At 44.5% G+C, this 21,451-nt stretch overlaps 3 protein-coding genes across 7 annotated transcripts in view; 1 reads left to right on the forward strand and 2 right to left on the reverse strand.

Annotated features, from left to right (window-relative positions):
* LOC144174516 (phosphate-regulating neutral endopeptidase PHEX-like) overlaps window positions 1-21,451 on the reverse strand; it is a 190,251-nt gene that overhangs the window by 47,885 nt on the left and 120,915 nt on the right. The window lies entirely within an intron of this gene.
* Window positions 1,021-3,036, reverse strand: LOC144174512 (uncharacterized). 5 transcript variants are annotated; one of them, XM_077703248.1, is made up of 6 exons: window positions 2,905-3,036; window positions 2,740-2,841; window positions 2,594-2,672; window positions 2,449-2,506; window positions 2,295-2,353; window positions 1,035-2,177 (listed from the first exon to the last, which is right to left on the reverse strand). In XM_077703248.1, exons 3-6 carry the CDS (start codon window positions 2,643-2,645, stop codon window positions 1,831-1,833), a joined length of 516 nt encoding a protein of 171 aa, XP_077559374.1. In that variant the 5' UTR covers window positions 2,646-2,672; window positions 2,740-2,841; window positions 2,905-3,036; the 3' UTR covers window positions 1,035-1,830. The 5 variants fall into 5 exon arrangements, with proteins under 5 accessions (XP_077559375.1, XP_077559376.1, XP_077559374.1 ...); XM_077703252.1 differs by having other exon boundaries at window positions 2,441-2,506; XM_077703249.1 differs by having other exon boundaries at window positions 1,021-2,027; window positions 2,441-2,672.
* The window catches only part of LOC144174513 (NPC intracellular cholesterol transporter 1-like), a 72,473-nt gene continuing 54,280 nt past the window's right edge, over window positions 3,259-21,451 (forward strand). The window contains 4 exon segments of the mRNA XM_077703253.1: window positions 3,259-3,504; window positions 14,752-14,911; window positions 20,680-20,840; window positions 21,188-21,413. Of these exon segments, the coding sequence (XP_077559379.1) occupies window positions 3,460-3,504; window positions 14,752-14,911; window positions 20,680-20,840; window positions 21,188-21,413 (592 nt within the window). The 5' untranslated portion in view covers window positions 3,259-3,459.

Raw genomic sequence — 21,451 nt, forward strand, 5'->3', positions numbered from 1 at the left:
AATATAACTTCCAATTAACTAATATAATGGGTTCTAGCTTCAAATTATCAAGCAATTTCTTCCATTGAATTGCATGTAAAATTGCCGGAACCAGCACATTACTTCCAATTAAGTGACTTCAAGTTAGTGAGAGCCTACTGTACTGTCAGTGACAAGATATGTCAGCCTGGGCGTTCTGTATCACCCAAAACTCCTTTTACTTGTTCAATAATTACAGCAGAACTGGAGCATTGTGTTTCAGTATGCATCAACATTATCTTTGTTAAAAGTACCATCCAACAGCAGGCAGTGCTCAACCGTGAATGTTCAAGAAAGCCAATTTGTGATACCGCAAAAAATTTCCATTGATTTGATTGATTGAAGGGTTTAATGCGCCGACGCAACACAGGCGATGAGGCATGCCGTAGTGAAGGGCTCCGGATTAATTTTGACCACCTGGGGATTTTGAACGTGCGCCGAAATATCGTGCACACGGGCATTTTTGCTTTTTGCCTCCATCAGAAAAGCGGCGGCGGCGGCCGGGAATCGAACCCATGACCTCGTGCTCAGCTGCGCAACGCCTTAGCCACTGCGGCGGGTAAATTTCCATCGATGCTTAGCATTCACTTCTTATCGCATTTGGACAGTGGAGCCAGTGAATGTGCCAGGTTGGCCTTTTCGGAGTGTGCAAGATAACATTAATCTGCCCTTGTTGGGGCACGGTGCCTGGCAATGTGCCAGCAGGAATGAAAACACAACACATGAAGGAGGGTGTCTACTACTCAGTGTTATAAACTAATGACAACAAAAAAAGAGGTGTGAGGTTATAGGGGCAGATGCAAGCATTTTGGCTAGAAATGCTCCTCTGCAGTTATTAGCATACTCAGTCATGCATCTTTGTATCTGATGGCAGGTCATTTAATGGCAAGCTTCCCAAAAAGACTCGTTATAACACGAAGCTTGCAAATTTCATGTCAAACAGTGCTATGAAACATTGCCAATTCTGTATTCATCACAGATGGCTAAATTAACTCCAAGGATTTGTGTTTAAGTCGTCAATGCAACAACCACATGCTATGAGCTTGTGTGGCATGCGCTTTGCACGATCAGGTACGTGTTGCGACTGAAGTACCGCTAGGTTGTGTGCACCAAGATGTTTTAGGTTCGACATGTTCAATGACAACCTCTTATTAAACAAGAACAGAATTTAAATAAAAGGGGGGGGGCTTGCCAGCTACGTTTTTGTGCTCTGTTCGGCACACCACAGGGACTAGGTGAAGTTGCAAGCCACCAAGTGATTGCATTATTGCAGTGGGGCATCTGGTTTCATTTGATAGCTCTGCCATAATGCTAGCATGAAGTTCACACGATAACAGCATGCCTGCCTCCATCCTTCTGTGCCAGAATAAAGTGCAGCTGGTATTATTTTTCCCTGACATGTTTATCCCATACAGAGCTGGCCGGGGGGCTATGGGATAGAAACGGAAGCGCAATAGCTAGTTTGTTGATAAGATTAAATTAGGCAAAAAAAAAAAGCATTGCAGCAGCTCATAAGTTCTTGTGGGAGTGAACTGCCTCTTTTGATGGTCATAATTATATGTGGAACATATAAACGTCCAGTGGGGCTCATCATACCACGAAGGAAAGACCACAGATAAGCACTTGACAGATTTATTGTTCTCAAGTACACCAAACAAGCAAACACAAAAATTCATTCCGACTCTTATCATGCCAATTCTCGTGATACGCAATTATTTTTACTCGACGGACAAAAACAAAGCAAATTTTTGTTCTGTGAACGCGTCAAAAGGAGGTGCCACTTTACGTAAATCACCGGCTTTTATCTGCCTGCTACCTAGCTTGAAATTGTTGCAGATTTTCTTCAGGTTCAAATTTTGCCACGCTGGACGACGACACGGCAGAATTTTCTGTGGTCACGCCAAACAAAAGTGCCACTTTGCCTAAATCGCCAGTTTTCAGCCTGCTTTCCAGAATTTTGTTGCGCGTAATACCAGTTGCTGGGGTGATAGCCGTACTCCAGGTGGCACCTTGAAAGGGAAGGAAAGCAATAAAACAAAAACAATATTGTGTACACACAGGAGAGTTTCCAGCAGCGCGGGCTGCTGTGTGGCTTAACTTGGTTTTCGGATTTTTGCGGTCCTTTGCTGGGGCTGCTCGGGGAACGCCACGTGCTATACCTTGAAAAGAATTATCACCGCCACCAGCTCCACGCAACAAAAAAAAAAAAAAAAAAAAAAAAAAAAAACGTCGTTCACAATGCCATGGTCAGTTTGCAGCAGCATAGCGTGCCTTACCTTGGTTTTTAGATTTTTGCGGTCCCCTGAGGCCGCCGATGGAACGCCACGTGCTACACCTGGAAAAGAACAAAAGATCACCGCCACCAGGTCCACGCACAACGTCCATTTTTAAGCAGATCGTTGCTGCGCAGGCTTTACTTTACCTCCGTACTTGGTTTTTAGATTCTTGCGGTCCCCTGCAGCCGCCGATGGAACGCCACGTGCTGCACCTTGAAAAGAACAAAAGATAACGGCCACCAGCTTCACGCGCAACGTCCATTTTTTAGCAGATCGCTGCTGCGCAGGCTTTACTTTACCTCCGTCCTTGCGGCTCAGGCTCAGCGCGCGAAAACCATCACGGCGTGCCATGGCCAGGGGTGGCACGTTTTGCTGCAGCTGAAAAAAAAAAAAAGGCAAAACACATGAAAGCAAAACCCTTTCGACGGGAATATGTACTGCTTACCTGGAGATTGTTGCGTTTCCGGCAGAATCATAATTTCATTCCGATGGGCTTTCGCGCCAAAAAAGGGGCACTGGCGAGCAGCACGTCGTGCACCTGCTGCAGCTGGAAAAAATAAAAAATAAGAAAGGGGGCAAAACCCTTTTGCCGGGAATATGTACTGCTTACCTTGAGATTGTTGTGCGTTTCCTGCAGAACCACGATTTCGTTCCGACGGGCGATGACAAAGCAATTTTCGCGCCAAAAAAGTGGGCACCGGCGAGCAGCACGTCGTGCACCCGACCGCCGCAAGCACCGGAGCCGAATGAAAATGAATGAACCGGCAGGCTCGGCCGGTCGGCCGCGGCCGCAGCGCGGTGGCGCCGGTGGCGCCGCCGTACGGCCAGGGACCTTTCTGGGGACCTTTTTTGGTTCCCTAGGCACCCTGGGTCGCCTAGGGAGACGGATCGCCTTCTTGAGCGTTGATTTCTGTTAACCAATCAGCGTTTCCAGCCGTTTCTCCCCTTATACCCTAGTCTTGTTTCGCTCACTCCCTCCGACGCCGTGGGGCTGGTGGGTCGCAGCCTGAGGTGTTGTCGTCCTTCGCGGTCTCGTGATTGATACGTATCGCGATGATTTTGCGGTTAGGCAACGCTTTCGTAATTTAGGCTGTGGTGTAGGGGTTTAGCTGTAAAGAAACGGTTGTGCGGCGATCAGGTCAACTTTCATCGGGAGCCAGGCATCATGCGCTCTCTGGTCGTCTGCGCTTTGGCGGTGTTTACCTGCTGCGTAAGTTGTCTCTCCTCTTGCCATTCATTCTCAGATTCACGAGGTGCTGCTCAAACCGCTGCTTCGTTGTCACGGGTGCGTTCAGGAGGAGCGTATACAGGTCGGGGGGCGTTTGAAGTCCTGTGCTGGCTTGGAAACTTCGATAACGTATCCATTACGCTCACATTCACGCGCTTTAGTTCTGCAACCCCTAGCTTGTGAAACCTCATCTTGTGCATGCATACTTCGTAGGTGTGCAGAGATTGTCTGCGTTTGTGCAGACGGCGCGAGGCACATGATTTGCACATGCCGAGTGCGATGCGTTCATCGTATCGCCTCCAACCAGGAACAACTTTACGGCGCGCGTCAGTTGTGCTACTAGTTCCCTGACGATTAATAAGAGGAAGTTTTTGTTGCGCGCTGCTTTTGCCCAGTCACAAAAACATGTATCGCATTATCCGTGTTTTTGTAGTGTTGGGCTGCGCTACGTTACCCGCGCTTCAGGTTTCTTTTATCACCCGCTCCGACTACAGCTGTGTGAACCCTGCAGCCTTCTTGGGGGCTGTAAAGAAGCGGCTCTCTATTGTTTTTGAGAAACACCTGTCGCTCAACGTTTTTCCTCCGTGATGAAACGAGCAGACGATCAGACAAGTTTCATTCTAGATACTGCGTTTGTTTGCTAAAATTCGCGCAGCTGTCCCAAAAATTAGGGCATTCTCTCGCTGGTTTTACGTTCTACTACTACGTTGTAGATTGCAATAGAGTTTTCTGAGCTGCAGGTTTAGGTATTTTCACGTCTAAAGCTTTAAGAAGTGCTTTCTGGTTAGTCATCGCGCTGGAGTTAAAAAACAAAAAGCAGCATCCATGAAATCACTTTTACTCTCTGTGCTTTTGAACAGCTGCAGTATCCCAGCCTTGTATTTAAACGATTTCATGGTTTAGGATCTCCTAGCAAGTGTTGTATCTCAAGTAATGCATGCCAGATCGCAGGGCAGTGAAAAAAGCTCATTCCTGCATGCAACACACATTTTCGTTCCTTCATTTGGTCCAAAAAACAAAGTGCAATACACTTCTGGCATATTACATCTTGTGGCAGCCACAAGAAAATGGTGTCTTTTTAATTAATTAGCTTTCTAGGTGCTGGCCGAGCTGTGCATTGTCTTGAGGCTGAGCGGTCTGATAGGTCTGCACTATCTTTGAGCATATCTGGCATCTGTGACTGCATGCAGCGTTCGTATGATTCAGCTGCGGTGTGCGGTTACATTCTTTAATGCAGGGTAAAGTTAGAAAGGGGCGTACTCTGAGGGAGATGCTTTGGATGTATAGCAAAACAAGTGTAGCCTGTACAGTCCGTTTTTTTTTCTTGCTTGGTACTAAGGGATCGCAAGTTTCTTCAAGCACCATTCAGTGCCTTGTGCAAGCCGTCTGATTAGACGAGCCGAGTCTTTAGCGGGCACTAAAAATGACGTTCAGTTGGCAGCACAAAGCGGCGCTTCTAAGTACTAGGTAGGGGACGAGTTGCAGCAACTTTATTTTGTGTGTTTGCCTTGATTGTGTGTGTCTTCCTTCCTATACATCACTTGTCGGACAGTTTTCTCTTGGTCAAGGAAGCCAGAACCACTCAAAGAAAAATCTTGGACCTCGGACTCCCTGAGTGCTGCGCAGATGTTTCTTGAGATCCCAGTGACTGCCAAGAAGTTGTTCAAAGCAAACATGGGCATGTTACTGTTGTCTTTAAACAGCTTAGCTTTTTTGTTCAGTTCCTGTGAGCAACAGATTGTAGCCTGGAAATAGTAATTAATGGCCAAGTTGATTTTCAATCTGAAGTTATGGCACAGTGAACAAAAACGAGATGCAGGACGAGGTGCACAGGCGCTGATTCTCAACTGACGTTTATTGCTGTGACATCTGGCATATAAATGCAGTTGATGTCAAAGCAGCGTAATAAGGAAAAGGAAACGGCATGCAACAAAACGACGCTGTCATGACAACGCTGCCATCATACACTTACACGTTGTCAAAACAGCTGACTTATTTGACCAATATTGAGACAGAAGAGAAGCTTACACATTTGTAATCTTTCTTTGCCCTTTTATAAGCCTTAATAATTTCCCTCATGCCTGTGTGCTTCAGTATTGAGGCGCAATTAAAGATATGCTTGCACTCATAGTCTCAGCAATGCCTGCCGGAAAGCTGCTGGTACACTTTTTCACGTTGTAATTTTGTCCTTTTAACCTATCGTTTACACATCGTTCAATTTGTCATGTGGCGGGGAATATGTCTGACAAAAGAGGTGCTATAAACAGCGTTGGCAGTTTGTGCCAGACATCCCAGCAATAAATTTCAGTTGACAGTCAGCACCTGTGTGTCTTGTCCCTGCTTGTTGGGCTGTAAATACAAGAGGTTAGCCTGCAACCACATTTATGATGGGTACCGTACAGGTTGGGAGCTTTTCACTTGCAGTCTACGGACGGCGCGAATGTTGCCTCTTACGGGCTTCGGGCTGTAGCTGTGCGGGCATTAAACAAGTCCAGTTCTGTTTTGCTAGTGGTAAAATGCCTCTGCTATTGAGTTTTCGGGTTGTGTCCTTGTCTGCAAAGGAAATTTGTGGTCTTTGATGTCTTCTTTGACTGATGCTTCATTGTTCAGGTCTTTGCAGTCAGTTATTTTAATGAGGTAAATAGAACCTTGTGCGTTTAGTTTTTCAAAATATTTTACGCTTGGGACAGGATTCCAATAAGGTCGCTTTTGGTGCAGTCGTTTTGCAGCGGCCGGGATGGTGCAAAGGATGCAGCGCCATTGTAAATCATGGTTTATAAATTGTTCGCTACTACCCGCCGCGGTGGCTCAGTGGCTAAGGCGTTGCGCTGCTGAGCACGAGGTTGCGGGTTCGATTCCCGGCCGTGGCGGCCGCTTTTCTGATGGAGGCGAAAAGCAAAAACGCCCGTGTGTACGAGATTTCGGTGCACGTTAAAGATCCCCAGGTGGTCAAAATTAATCCGCGTTAAACTCCCACAATCGGCGTATTAAACTCCCACAATCAATCAATCAAATTGTTTGCTACTACAGTAGTTGCTGAGTCCTAACGATATTGGGGTGAAGTTCTTTAGAGGCTATGCCACAGTGCGGCACATTAGATGAGTAGAAATGCCTTGAAATGGTCACTTCACTTCTGTGCAGTTTGTTTTTCAAAATAAACTGCTTTTGGTACAAACGTTCACGTCAGAAAAGAAACGCAATGTAGTTCAGTGTTCATATTAACTTAAAAAAAAAAAGGTTCACCAAGCTTTCAGAAAATAAGAGCGGACAATTCATTTTTGCGTCCTCTTGGTGGAAAAGTTCTGAAAAAGTTCCCTAAAGTAACAGCAAAAGGCAGAACGTCATGTTAGTCGTTCACCAAGCTTTCAGAAAATAAGAGCGGACAATTCATAACCCTGAGCATCCTTTCAGAGTTTTTAAACCAAGCTGTGTCTTCCCTTGAATGAAAGCACCTTCACTTTCAAAAAGGGATGGTTGAACAGAAAATTTTATAATAAACCGTTGCTCATTGTGCTGATTGGGGCCTTTAATTTAGTCCCCGCGCATGACAGCATTGAATTTGCTTTTGTTGTAAACATTATTCATGCTCGTGGGTGTGGACATGAAAGGCATTCATATATCTGCTGATAAAAATGTGACTCATAGGTGGGAATGGACAGGTCTCTGAACCATTATGCAAGTTGCTGACTGCATAGAGCAACACAAATGACGTCACAGGATGGCGGAGTATACATCCATGACATCATTTGAGCCTTCTTCTCTGTTCCTATTGTGTTTGCACTGTTTGCTTAGATGACATATGCACCCTTACGATATTTATCGTTTTTACAAAAGAATTTTATTTTGCTCGCGTAAACGTCCCCAGTTTTCACCCAAGTGTTTAATTTCTAGTTTTTTTCGAAGCACACAAGAATTTAAGGGAAGTGGTACTCCTGAAATAACTGTGATGAGGTCGCTTGCCAACTTTGCTTTGCGAGTCTGTTCTGCTTATCTCAAAAGGGGCATTTATTGAAACTTTATCTCGTCACATTCTTTCCAGGTACCTCTTTTATCATACAGAGTACAGGCTTATCATGAAGCGATAACACACATCTTTTAATGAAGTATTTGGCATATTGGGCTTTAATTGGCAACGCTGTTATGGAAATCATCTTCCATTGACTAGCTTTCATGCCAATTATCAGATAATCTTATGGTTGACGCCGTGTCCGTGAAATGTGGATTGTTCCACGACAACTCTTTGTCACGGGTTAGATGGGGAACTGCTGCCTTGAGATATGTCAGATAGTGTTTCGGGGAAAGACCTTGATGCAACGGCACGTCCGGAGGGTGCAGCCTGGTAGGGTCGACCGCACTGCTCCTTGTCCATTACTAATTGCAGCTTGAACGTAAAGCGAAGGATGGCTGAGGAAAATGCATGGGGAACAGTGCTTCTGCGTGTCTTCTTCCCCATTTTCTAAATAATCCTTTCTGATCATCAAATAATTGTGGATGTTTGTCCATGTAGCCAGTTTGAATCCTTCTTTGGTGTCATGTGAACTGGTTACGGTTAGTTCTTTGCAAGTCAGCTATGGGGTACCTCCCTTTTTTTTTTTCCTCTTTTGTGGATGCAAATAAAGGCACAGCTTTAATTTACGGAGTCATAAAGGTTTCTCCTATTAATGGCAATGGAGCAAAGTTTGGAAGGGTATACCATTAAGTCTCAGATCTCTGCCTTTTTTGTCTTAGTGTTATTTAGAGGGTGAAAGTAAGCACACTTGGCAGCCAATGTGACCCCCCCTGTACAATGTGGCCCTGAACACACAAATTATGCTTTGGTTGTGGATATGGAGTAACCACTTAAAAACTAAGTTCTACTTACGAAGTATGAAATTAGCAATTAATAATTATACATGAGGGATACCAGGGAAGAGGGATTATATATGAGGGATACCAGTTGGTGATGTAAATCAATTTGTTTCATCAGGTTCACCATCTTCATCTCCCATTGCTAATTGTACCTTGTATGTGATTTGCTCGACACCGAAGTGGGGTTGCAAAATCAAAAGGTCTGACTGAAGTTGCATTGAATTTTCAAAGCAGCTAGGATGTTTGAAGAATTCCACCAGAAAGCCACCTGGGCAGCCTGGGTGGCCAGATGGCTTCAGCCTGGTCAGCCTAGGTGGTTTCTATATTTTGAAATTTACTCAACTGATTTTTCGATGGGTTTTGTAGATTTTTAGGTAAAAAAGTCTAGACTGCGTAGCCAAGTCTTCTGTGGAACTGTGCTTGATGGCCCAAGCAGATGCATGCACAGCCAGCCATCAGAGGATTAACTTGGCTGGGAATGAGCTGATTGGGGCCATTTCAGCTCCAATGGGTCGAGGCTTGAAGTAAACAGCTTCTAAGATAATGTCAGCGTTCAAGGTACTGTTGCGAGATAGGAGGGCACATTGGACTGAGATAATTTGCTCTGCACACTAGGCCATGTGAACAGAAAAGTGACTTGAAGATTTTCTTATCTTTCTTGGTTTACAGCTGCCTATAGCCTGTTGCTGTTTGCCGAATTGGGTTCGAAGGGGACACCCTAGCCGTTGCTAACGCGGTTGGAAGATTCACACAGTCTTTTCTGGCATGCTGAGAATAAAAATATGCAATCAGTTCGTGTGTGTGCAGCATAAGCTTGGTTCTGCCCAAATTTTTATTAGCTTTGCACTAAATACTGGCTTATTTTGTATGGCATCATGATCAATAAGGACCAGAAAGTGCACATCTATCACCTAATTTTAGCTTTCTTATTGCATAATTTATGACCATATGGCATTTCATGTTATACGGAATAATTTTTCTTTTACCGAATAAAGTGCAGGATATTTTGTATCATTCTATAAAAAATATTTATATTTCCTTTACTGAACTGATAAGCTTTTGAATGCGGTAAGGATGACGCATGCAAATATGACCAGTGCACTCTAAAGTACCATGCAAAACTGTTCACCCCATGACAAAAAAGTAATTATGAGAAAAACAGGAGAAGTAGAGAAATGTGAGCAAAAATGGTCATTTAGGGACTGTTGAGCACAACAGCTCAGCAAATATTGCTGGCAGTGTAGTGTGATATTTTGGCAGTATTTTTTGGAACTGGTATTTTTTAATTAAAAATGGTACATAAAGTTGTTTTGGGCCTGAAGATTACCCGAAGCTCTTACACTGAAGCCTGCTTGTAGAGTGACTTGGCTTTCTTAGTCTGCGTGCTTGAGATAGGAATGCAGAGATTTCTCTCAAATTGTTCCTGTAGCTTCTTTTTCTTGGCTCTCTTTTAATTGGGCATGGCTTAATCACTCTCATTGTTTTATTAGCAGAATGGTGATTATTGTATGTGATGGACATGGGTAGCAAAACTTAGGGCTTCAAGCTTTCATCTAGTACCACAGGAAGCCAATAAACGTGAGCAGAAATAAATTCTGTAAAATTCTGTGTAAACTAAGGAAGGGCTGTGTTTGACGATATCATGACCTCCTTTATACTTCCTGGGAAGTATAAAGGAGGCCATAACGATATATGCACCCGCCACGGTGGCTTGGCTTAGTGGCTAAGGCGTTGCGCTGCTGAGTACAAGGTCACGGCTTCGATTCCCGGCCGCGGAGGCCGCTTTTCTGATAGAGGCGAAAAGCAAAAACGCACGTGTGTACGAGATTTGGGTGCACGTTATAGATTGCCAGGGGGTCAAAATTAATTCGGAGCCCTCCACTACGGCGCGTTAAACCCTACAATAAAATTTAAAAAATAACGATATATGCCTCCATGATGATATATGATGGCTGCGCTGCCTGCCGCCGCTTCTCCGCGGTGTTTACGGGATGAGTGCAGGTGGCTTATATGGGCTCATGCAGTGCTTTTGCTTTTCTTTCGCTTCATTTTGCCTTTCCACACCCTAAAAAACTTGTTGTGGTCACGTCTGTAAGGAAATATAGTAAGTTTATAGCAGTTCAAAAAACAGCTGTGGCGTGGTGGAGTGCTCAGATGCCAACAAAAGCTATTGGGGGACACGGTTTTGTGCGTTTCATGGCCTCTTTTACAGCTGTTGGTGACAGCAGCAGCGTATCACTATTGTCACCTCCGAACACAGTAAACACAAATGAATTCTATTGTTGCCTCATTTAGGTATGACACTGATACAGTGAGAGGTTGTATTCGTCTTGCAGTGCATACAGTGAATGCAGCTTTGTTTCGAATTGAGTTGTAGAAAAATCTGTCCGGGGGATGTGACTATCCCAATACCTGACAACCACTTGTGCCTTTTTAAGCCATGCGAAAATGTTAAGTATATTCCAAGGCTCTGCGTCGTTAAACATGTGCCCACTGACGCCTTATAGCAAGAACCAAGTAAAGGTAATCAAACCACAGAATAATAAATGGTCTGCAAGTCAGGAAGAAACAGAATAGCTCGTACGGGAATAAAAAAACCCAGTGCAGCTTCAAAAATGCTAAAGACGTTTGTCTAAACTTAGTCCAGGTATAAGACTCACCAGACCGAGCAACTAGAAGCGAAATGCACTGCTATTTCACAGGACATGGGGGGGGGGGGGGTGCTTACGTATTGTTGTGTTCAAATGCACAAAGAAATCAAGGAATGAACGTTGTAGTTATCACACACACAAGCTGCGTGTTAACTTTCCATTTGTTTTTCGGCTTCAATGAACAGCTGACCATTTGTTGGATGCATTTTTTTTAGTATACAGGGTAGGCAGTTCACAAATGATGAGAGGTCGTTGGAAGAGTGGGGTATCTGATAAGCTCCTCTGATCTCAGTTTGTGCTAGTTTCTGCAGGCTCCCTGTGTCATCTGGGGATGTTTCGAAGAAGCGTTCAGTCACGGACGTGGCTGACCCTATAAGCGCGTGCTTATAGGGGTTGTGGGAAGTCATATCGGGACAAGACAAAGAAAATTTTTTGTTGTGTGCTGACCCCTGAGTATAATTTGATATTATCCACTGCACTTCTTTCGTGAATTGTTCGTGAAATCTATGCCATGCTGGCTTGTCCACGGTAGTGATCAATATCTGAGGTATGATATTGGCAAGCATAACTGGCGAGCTGTCAAGTTTGAGCACTTTGTATAAATTATGTGAACACACAAAACCGATTTACATCGTAGTGTATAGCTGTAGCATGACCATCTGAAAAAACACTGCTTACGACACGTTGTTAGTGAATTTCGGGGCAGCGGAATTACAATTCGCTCCATGCATATGCCGGCTTCACAACGCTGGTCTGTAACACACACCTGGCGCTCATACATACCGAACATACCACACTAAGGTCACGTCAGAAACGTTTGCACTCTCGTAAGTACACCACATTTGCGAACAGAGTGACTGCTTCGCATAGATGTGTATTTTGAACACATACAAACGGTAAATCTCACTCTTGAACGGTGGCCCAAAAGCAGCGGCAACAGTGGGACGCGGGCCGGAGCGTCCCGCAGCTGCTTTTGAAACGTGCCGCTAGGGGGATTTCAGTGGTAGCCCTGCAAGCAGTATTCGAGGCGTATAGTGACACAGTGACATTTGATATGCATGTAGCTGTTGGTTTATATCCTGACATTTTAGCCTACGTGCATGCTGTTTATTTTTGGCGTTCTTTATTCGTGTGGGCAGATGTGTGTTTATTTCATTTGGATGGCAAACCATGGCCACAGTGCAACCCCTGTAATAAAAATTGTAGAAGGGCCCAACACAATGCACAAAACAATGCACTGTGCCTTATTTTGGTGCTGATCTAAGCACTGGTAGAGCCAGCACTGCATTTACAGCGGGGCCAAGTAGCATTCCTGGCTGGTAAGGCACCATGGAGACAAGATACAACTTTGTTCAATTTGAAAGAACTAGTTCCACTCAGCTCCATTCCAACCATTTTTTAGCCAAAAAAATGCAAGAAACATTGAAAAAAAAATAACGGTGGTTGATTACTGTGTCATAGGAATCAGTAAAACCCGAAAGTGAAATGTGCAGCGAAATCTGCAGCTGAGCATCATTTGCGGGTCTGCGGCTGTCTGTCATGTGGGTGTGCTTGGCGAGCGACATCCTGCTGGTGGGTCGCTTCGGCAAAGGTGTACTGGCGTCATTTCCGTGACGGATATGACGTCAGTGAAATCTAGGTGCATCCCGGCATAGAACACTTTCGCGTTAAGTTATATATAAAACCCGAAAACTAACAACCCAAAGTGATACGTACTCTTTAGTACTAAAGGTTGCTTCCCCGCAAGAAGACCCTGAGTGCAGGGGTGCACCCTTTACAGGCCGCTTGCTTTGTTGTGTTGACGTCACTTTCGTGACGGATATGACGTCAGTGATGTCTTCGGGAATCCCGGAATAAATCACTTTCGCCTGAAAACTTCATTTCGCAGTACAGTGACACATTACTGGCAGGGACGATGTAATGTGGGCCAGTACGAAAAGCATAGTTGTCAGTGCATGTTAACATTCAATGGATATGATCAAACAGAACTAGAGGTTCCGCTGCAATCACCCAGTCGGGCTTTTTGACAGTGGCTTAGGTTGGTGGCCACCAATTGTACAAACAAGATTCTGCGACGTCTAATAGACATTGCCAAAAGTGGCTGGGGAGTCATCACTGCTTCATCGGTTTTCATTAATATCTCGATTATTTGTTTGAAGTGTACGATTAATTTGGTATGATTACTATGGGGAGAAAGCAGTCTGCTTAGTGAACAAACTTGGGTTTAGTATTCATGGCCCGTTTTAGGGGGGCACTGCTCTTAAAAAAACTTTTTTAATTTGTAAGCAAACTCTGTGAAACTTTTCAGTCTTACGGCTTTTTTCCCCACTGATTTGAAATATGCCATAATTTTTTCATTCGGTCAATTAGTTACCAACATAATTAGAGATAATTATTCATTTTTGGAGGAAAAATAGACGAAACAGCGTTAGTCATAAAACTGCAATCCTTTATATGTTCCAATACTATGAACCCTGGTGAGTGCAGAAGGAGAATCAGTTTTTTGATGCACCGCTTGGAACTAATTTCACAGCTCATTAAACCTGTTGATGTTGAACCACAGCGCAAAGGACGACAGCAAGAGGACACACAAAGCGCTGACTTACAACTGGATTTTATTTTCTCCAACGGCGCCAAATATAAACGAAATAAATATATAAAGCAGTCAGACAGACAAGTTTCATAGAGTTTACTTAAAAATTAAAAGAAATAGAGTTATGAGCCATGTCCCCCCTGAAGGTAGTTTAAAGGAGCCATGAAGACAGAATACAAGTTTGTTTTACTCAAAAGATTTCATGTTTTATAGTGCCCCCAGCATGTCTCCGGGTACAAACCATGCTTTATTCACTGAGAAATTAATCAATTTAGGTTAAAATTTTGATTTTTCCCGCTAAATCGTGTGTTTTCGTGGTCCGCAGTGACATCAGGGAAACCGACCGCTGTGCAGCCGATTCCGAAGCCTTGTTTGCCGTTAGTGAACCTAGATGGCGCCACCATACCGTTGCAAGCTGTTTTCTGCCTTTGGTTTGTTTTTGACCGTATTTGTACCTCGCTTGTTTTTGTTCTGGGAGAAAATGATCGTTTCATGAAACATAGTGCTCGCTCGACAAATATGGTCACATAAGACACCATGCTTGCGTCAATCGGCCAGTGTCACCTAAACCACCCCAAAGCCCTGCAGTCCTGAGCAGCTAATCCAAGCATAGTGCGCTTAGTACCAACAGCAGTACGCATCGGTACTTCTATGTTTACGTGTGCTTTCGTAACTTCCACTGTTTGTTCCACCATTCTTACTGATATAAAAAGAATGTGCACTAAATTTAAGTGCAAATAGCTCGTTTAGTTAGCTGATAAGCTTTGAGTAATTTTCGTTTGCTTTCGCCGGCCTCCGCCAATCGCAGAGCTGGCTGGTATGACATCAAAGGTTCTGTTGCGGGAAATGAGCTAGTGGGTCGCATGGCCATTCCGTTTTTTCCCAATTATGTAGCTTATTTGAGCGAAGTTTGCGTTAAAAGGGGTGTCAGTATGATTCTAACGAGGCAATCTTTCGAATGAACCAAACTTGTGTTTTGTCTTCATGGCTTTAAGCCCTGGCAGAGGCGTTGTGATCACGTCGCTGTATGCAGCTTGGGCACTGACATGCGTGATGAGTTTTTTAAGATGTCCAGCTTGTCAGCTGGGACTGTGCCCGAGCCCCGTTGGCTCAACTGGTGCTGTTCTGTGCTTGCAGATTGCAGCAGCCACTGGCCAGCACTGTGTCATGAGGGGCAGCTGTGGCGTGGACCCCGTGACATCGAAGCAGATGCCCTGTGTGGACCGGGGCCCACCCAAGGCTGTCAACTCAACCTCCTGGGCCAATCTCCGAGGCATCTGCCCCGACATAGTGGACGGTCAGTGTGGGCAAACTGGGTGTGACAGCAGAGTGTGCACACGCCTGTCCTCCTCTTGCCACCGATTGCATTTCGTCTCTAGTTTGTAGATGAGTGCGTGGTGCGCACAAGAGAAACGCTGTGGGCAGTCGCTACGGATTGGTTGACAAGTGCCGACGTGCATCAGGCTTCGTCTTGTGGCTTGTTCCTCGATTCAACCGCTCAAAACTCCTGGAACCTTTGGCACTTGTCATTCATGTCCCCATTATTTAGTGCAACGAAAACTGCCGATACATTTTTGAGGCAGAATGTATGTAATTGACTGGCAGGTCCTGCATCCATTTAGTAAGGAATGCGCATTGGGTTTATTTTTACGATAGTAAGCGAAAAAAAAGTGGCCGTCGAACAAAAAACGACTCGTTCAAAATGGCGCAGAAAGGCACAGCATGAGCGAGGTGAAAGCAAGCACTAAAAGAGCAGAACTCTCCCTGGTGCTGTTCTAGGCGGAACAAGAAACAAAAAAATAAAGAAAAGGATGTGAGCTGTCCCAGGAGAAGCATTGCGACGGTGGGCAAATTTAATTGCGTTGAACAAACCTCTGTTCAATTCATAAAAAGAAGGGTGAGATGAGCGTAAGGGGTGTAGCAAAAAGTGAACAGCGCCACAGCCCGTATGGCAAATCATTGCTCTGCACATTCGTCAGTTTTGATATTGATTGAAACAGCTTTAACTTTTTTCTCTAATGTAAGGTTTGGGAAAGAATGACCCAATTCATTTAAATATAGCAGAAGTCTTGTTTATTTTGCTTATTCCAAAGCACTTTAGGAGAAAGAACTTTGACGATGGGAGAATATCTTTTAAAGTTACTGTTTCTCTGTGTAAATGATCTACACTAGAGATAGTTAGAAGAGCCTGATCGTTTTGGAAATTTCTAAGTGTGTGTGTGTGTGTGTGTGTGTGTGTGTGTGTGTGTGTGTGTGTGTGTGTGTGTGTGTGTGTGTGTGTGTGTGTGTGTGTGTGTGTGTCTGTACAAAGGCCAACATTTGGCATTCGAGGTGCTAACTTTCGAAGGAGTGCAAAGCAAGAAAAAAAAAAGCATTGATGATTACTATCCTCACTAACGTGAAATTTGTGCGGAGTGCGAACTTGTCTTCTCGGTCACGACGCATGCCATATTTTTGCGCGTATAACCTGCCCCTGCATATAATCCGCACCGCCACTTTCAGCCCGCCAGAAAAGAAAAAGAAATCCTCGCGTATTGCCCGCACATTTGATACAGGAAAGGCTGCACCGAATCTCCTGCTCAAGCAACACATCACATACTATGTAGACAGAAAAAGCGTATATTTAGCAAGTAGAATACACTGACTGCAAGGTGAAAGTCACAATTCACTAATAAAATTCAGTTGTTAGAGTGCACTCGTCCTTGATTTTTCTTCCTTCTTGTATTTTTTGCACAATCGTTGCCATGGAAGGCTTAGTCAGTGTTACTGCATAGGAGCTTCACGGCACAATGCGCATTGCCGTGAAGCTGCACTAAAGGAAAAACCCCGTGTATTATCCGCACCCCTACTTTGCCACTGAAATTTTCTCATTTTTGGTGCCGGTTATACGCGCAAAAATACGGTATTTGCTGTGTCTTGGAAGGTGATTGCAGGATCAGCGTATGTGTGGCGGAACGCGCTACTCTGCTGTTGTCGTCATCCCCACCGAGCATGTCGTTGCAAATTATGTTTAAACCTCCCATGCAAATGTTACGTGGTTCAAATGAGCCACGAATGGAGGCGGGGTGTCTGGCGAAAGTGCGAGTGGAGGCAGTGAGAGAAATGACGCCGTAGCAGCGAGGGTCGCCCTCCACCTCACACTTTTGCCGAATGCTCTGACGAGTGTCTAATGCGGGCTCAGCGTACTGCCCTCCCCCTCATACTTCGCCACACTTTCCTCCGCCGTTTCCTTTCTGTCTTCGCTCACTCAGTTACGACGCCGACGCCGCTGCCAAACCACTGTAGCGGCCGCCAAAGTGCTGCACACTAAAACAGGCTTGCCTGCATTGGCAGGCTACTGGGCCATGAGTGCAAATTTACCACTCGTAGAAACAGCAGTTAAACAACGCAAAAAAATGCCAAACTGGTATTCCTGCCCCATACATTTTTCCACGCTATCTTTCTGATTTCACAAATTGGCAATGATGAAAAGGAATGGCGGCGCTTGTAAAGTGTTTTTCTGCATAAAAAGGAAATCCTCAAGGTACAGTCACGTAAACAAGCATATGGGAACTCCCACTCGGCACATGTTGTTAAAGGGAGGCAAACATTAGTTAGTAAACGCCATAAAACAGATTTTCTCACTGTCAGTGGTGGTAGGCTTTGTTTGAAGGGACAATGGGAGCTGAATGAAAGCTGTTTCAGCTTTTCTTCAATGGCAAGCGATGCTTTGCTTGTTTAGAAGCAGATAATTGAAGCTGTCACGGCTCTCTTGTTTTCCTTCAGTTTTTATGCGGACGCAAGAGATCACGTCACGTATCGTGAACAGCGAAGTCATTCAAACCATTTCCAACAAAAAAGGTGCTGCCGCCTTGGAAAAGCAGCAGAAACTATTTGTGTGATTTCCCAGCATGGTTGACAGCTGGTCACATTGTCTAGCTGACCGCGCTGTTTAATCCCAGAGTTTTGCCGGAAGTTAGCCGTATATAAACAGACGGACAGGGCAAATTGGCAATGGCTTTTGCACTCACCTACGTAAATCTGCTGACTCTACTTATGAGGGAAACGTTGAGCCAAAATAGAAAGAGAAGCAAATCTTACCAGTATTGCAGCAAAAGGACGTGTCAAATAATGTTTAAGAGCTAAAGTTAGTCTTTTTTTTTTTAAGCAGTGATCTATAGGAGTTTCTGCATACATTTAGTTTACATTTACACATGTTTGTTTCAGGAAACTCCTCAGACACTCTTCATCAATGCTCATGGTATAACTACAGCGCGAAGGACGAGACACAAACGGAAGATAAACAACACAAGCGCTGACTCTCAGCTGAAAATTTATTCGACAAGTTGGTCTAGTTATGCAATAAGCAAACATCGCTCTGCACATGTGCAAGGCAAGACAGAAACACACAAATAAACAGTCAAGGAAAATATACACAGGAATGCAAATAAAGCACTAACATGTAAAAAACATGATCGAATGGGCTCCAGAATTTTTTTTGTTTTTTTTTTCTTTTTTTTTATGTACATGGGCCAGGAGGGAAGTGCCTCAACATGAGGCCCAGAGAGCATACGGGGTTGTTAGACAAGGCGGTGCCTTCCCTTCTGGCCTGTACCACACAACACGACAGGACATGACAGGAAGGTACTATCATGCCATTGGTCGCAAAGATACAGAAAGATGGTAAAGGCCTTTCATAATCACCGAATGAAGGACACTTGTATCAGTAAGCCATCTTTAGCCCTAAGACAAGCAGAAAGTAACTTCCTGGAAAAGTCACTACAGTGATAATAAAGAAAAAATTGCTGGTGCCCGTTCAGTCATGTCTTTTATGTGTTAGTGTTTTATTTGTACTTCTGTGTATATTTTTCTTGACTGTTTCTTTGTGTATTCCTGTCTTGCCTTGCACATGTGCAAAGTGATGTTTGCTTATTGTATAACTAGACCAACTGGGCGAATAAATTTTCAGTTGAGAGTCAGTGCTTGCGTTGTTTATCTTCCGTTTGTGCCTTGTCCTTCGTGCTGTAGTTACACCATGAACCCATACTAACTTGTCCAACTAGCCACCGTACTTCATCAGTGCTGTTTCACTTTTCTCGATTTGCGACTTCACAAATCGTAGTGCAAAAAAGCGTGTCGGGAGTTGAAACCTGTTCTCGCACTTTTGGCGTTCTCTGCATTATTAGGCAAGCAATGTTGTTGCGAGTGGTTTATTTGCACTCGTAACACCGTAGCCTGCTTATAGAAGACGACTTGTTATAGAAGACGACGCTTTCGGGTTTAGTTTTCACTCCTGTTTCAGTTTCGTGAACAGAAGGGCATTCAAAAGATTTACGTCAGTTGAGAGTCGGTGCTTGTGTTGTTTATCTTCCGTTTGTGCCTTGTCCTTCGTGCTGTAGTTACACCATGAACCCATACTAACTTGCCCAACTAGCCACCGTACTTCATCAATGCTGTTTCACTTTTCTCGATTTGCGACTTCACAAATCGTAGTGCAAAAAAGCGTGTCGGGAGTTGAAACCTGTTCTCGCACTTTTGGCGTTCTCTGCATTATTAGGCAAGCAATGTTGTTGCGAGTGGTTTATTTGCACTCGTAATACCGTAGCCTGCTTATAGAAGACGAGTTGTTATAGAAGACGACGCTTTCGGGTTTAGTTTTCACTCCTGTTTCAGTTTCGTGAACAGAAGGGCATTCAAAAGATTTACGTCAGTTGAGAGTCGGTGCTTGTGTTGTTTATCTTCCGTTTGTGCCTTGTCCTTCGTGCTGTAGTTACACCATGAACCCATACTAACTTGCCCAACTAGCCACCGTACTTCATCAATGCTGTTTCACTTTTCTCGATTTGCGACTTCACAAATCGTAGTGCAAAAAAGCGTGTCGGGAGTTGAAACCTGTTCTCGCACTTTTGGCGTTCTCTGCATTATTAGGCAAGCAATGTTGTTGCGAGTGGTTTATTTGCACTCGTAACACCGTAGCCTGCTTATAGAAGACGACTTGTTATAGAAGACGACGCTTTCGGGTTTAGTTTTCACTCCTGTTTCAGTTTCGTGAACAGAAGGGCATTCAAAAGATTTACGTCAGTTGAGAGTCGGTGCTTGTGTTGTTTATCTTCCGTTTGTGCCTTGTCCTTCGTGCTGTAGTTACACCATGAACCCATACTAACTTGCCCAACTAGCCACCGTACTTCATCAATGCTGTTTCACTTTTCTCGATTTGCGACTTCACAAATCGTAGTGCAAAAAAGCGTGTCGGGAGTTGAAACCTGTTCTCGCACTTTTGGCGTTCTCTGCATTATTAGGCAAGCAATGTTGTTGCGAGTGGTTTATTTGCACTCGTAACACCGTAGCCTGCTTATAGAAGACGAGTTGTTATAGAAGACGACGCTTTCGGGTTTAGTTTTCACTCCTGTTTCAGTTTCGTGAACAGAAGGGCATTCAAAAGATTTACGTACCTAGGGCAATGCAATAGGTATTGTCCCTACTTGCTGCCAGTGTCTATGCATACATGCACACACCAACAGGCACGCGACAGCTGGCAGAAAAAGTCGGCCTGTATTAGCGCCATCTGGTTGTTCACTTCAGTGATTACCGCCTTGATGCAAGTATTTTACGCATCTGTCTCGTATGTGACAGCACCTTTTCAGAGTGCTGGGCTAGTGTGTGGCCTGCAGGGCCCACCTATTGCACTTTGTGATTTGCCGTTTGTTCTTATGTTATTGAAAATGGCTGAGGAACGGAGAGAGAGATGCCAGATTTAGTTGCTGTTGATTTCTGAACAAACAAGGCACAATTCGTTGATTGAAAGCAAAAGAGGCTACAAAAGGTGTGTGTGCCCTTCGGGTTGAAGAAAAAGAAAAGCTTCGCTTTCAGTCTGTAACAAATTTAATATGCAAGCTGAAATTTGAGGAAAGATTGTATTGTTAATCTGAGTAGTAATTTCAGTAACTTAACCTGTACTGTAAGTGCCTTTTGTATGCCACATTTGGGATGTCTGATTGTCATAGTTTTACTCAGTCAGATTTCTTTCTTTTTTTTTTCTTTCTGGTAGACGTTTTACTAACCAAGTTGATCACACTTTGCATGCAGGGCCGAACGCCTTGTGCTGTGATGATGCACAGGTCAGCGACCTCGTCGATAACTTAGCTCTCCTGCATTCGTTGCTTGAGAGTTGCCCATCCTGCTTCTTCAACTTGGCACGGGTCTTCTGTACCGTGACGTGTTCCGCTCGCCAGGAGACATTTCTTGAGGTACGCTTTGTTTCTGCTTACTGAACTCTATTTCTCTACTTGGCACAGCTGTAGTTGACCACATACTCTAATGGCTGCACTGTTTTCTTTTTGCTATGTTTCGGGCAACTTTTGGGGCATCACTTGTTAAATTTGCTGCCAAGAGAGAGAGCAGTGATGGGAATGTCCAAAAGCAGCTGGTTAGAGAAGGGCCCGAAGGTAGTGTTCAACTGGAAGAAACTAATATAGGCACAGCTGGCAGCAATCGGACATGCTTGGACATGCTGAAAGAGCTCCCTCAGTATGGGGTGTTGTTCGTGCATGAATGTTCTCATCCACCTTTCCGTTTCCCTCGCGTCTGGTTGAAGGTCACTCAGTTCAAGAGGAGCAGCATGGCTGTCAATGCAGTCAACTACTACATGAAGCATGCCTATGCCGAGGACACCTATGCGTCGTGCTTGGGGCAGGGCCACGACATCCTAACTGTGCTCTGCGGTGCCTACGGGGACGACTGTGGTCCAGAGACACTCCTCATGGGCCTGGGAACGCACGATAAGATGCACTCTCCATTCCAGATGGACTTTGTGTTCACGGGTGAGCCTGGCCACGTGGCTTTTTGTTTTTTCACAGCA

The sequence above is a fragment of the Haemaphysalis longicornis genome, unplaced genomic scaffold (assembly GCF_048455015.1).
Source record: "Haemaphysalis longicornis isolate Haplotype H1 unplaced genomic scaffold, Haemaphysalis longicornis Haplotype H1 scaffold_3, whole genome shotgun sequence".
Lineage (NCBI taxonomy): Eukaryota > Metazoa > Arthropoda > Arachnida > Ixodida > Ixodidae > Haemaphysalis > Haemaphysalis longicornis.

Bases quoted from the DNA above. Each gene is read 5' to 3' on its own strand.
- LOC144174512 (XM_077703248.1), bottom strand. From the start codon at position 2,645: ATGGCACGCCGTGATGGTTTTCGCGCGCTGAGCCTGAGCCGCAAGGAC. The intron at 2,354-2,448 runs GTACGGAGGTAA...GTTCTTTTCCAG, and splicing joins CGCAAGAATCTAAAAACCAA to GTGTAGCACGTGGCGTTCCA. The intron at 2,178-2,294 runs GTAAGGCACGCT...ATTCTTTTCAAG, and splicing joins GCAAAAATCTAAAAACCAAG to GTATAGCACGTGGCGTTCCC.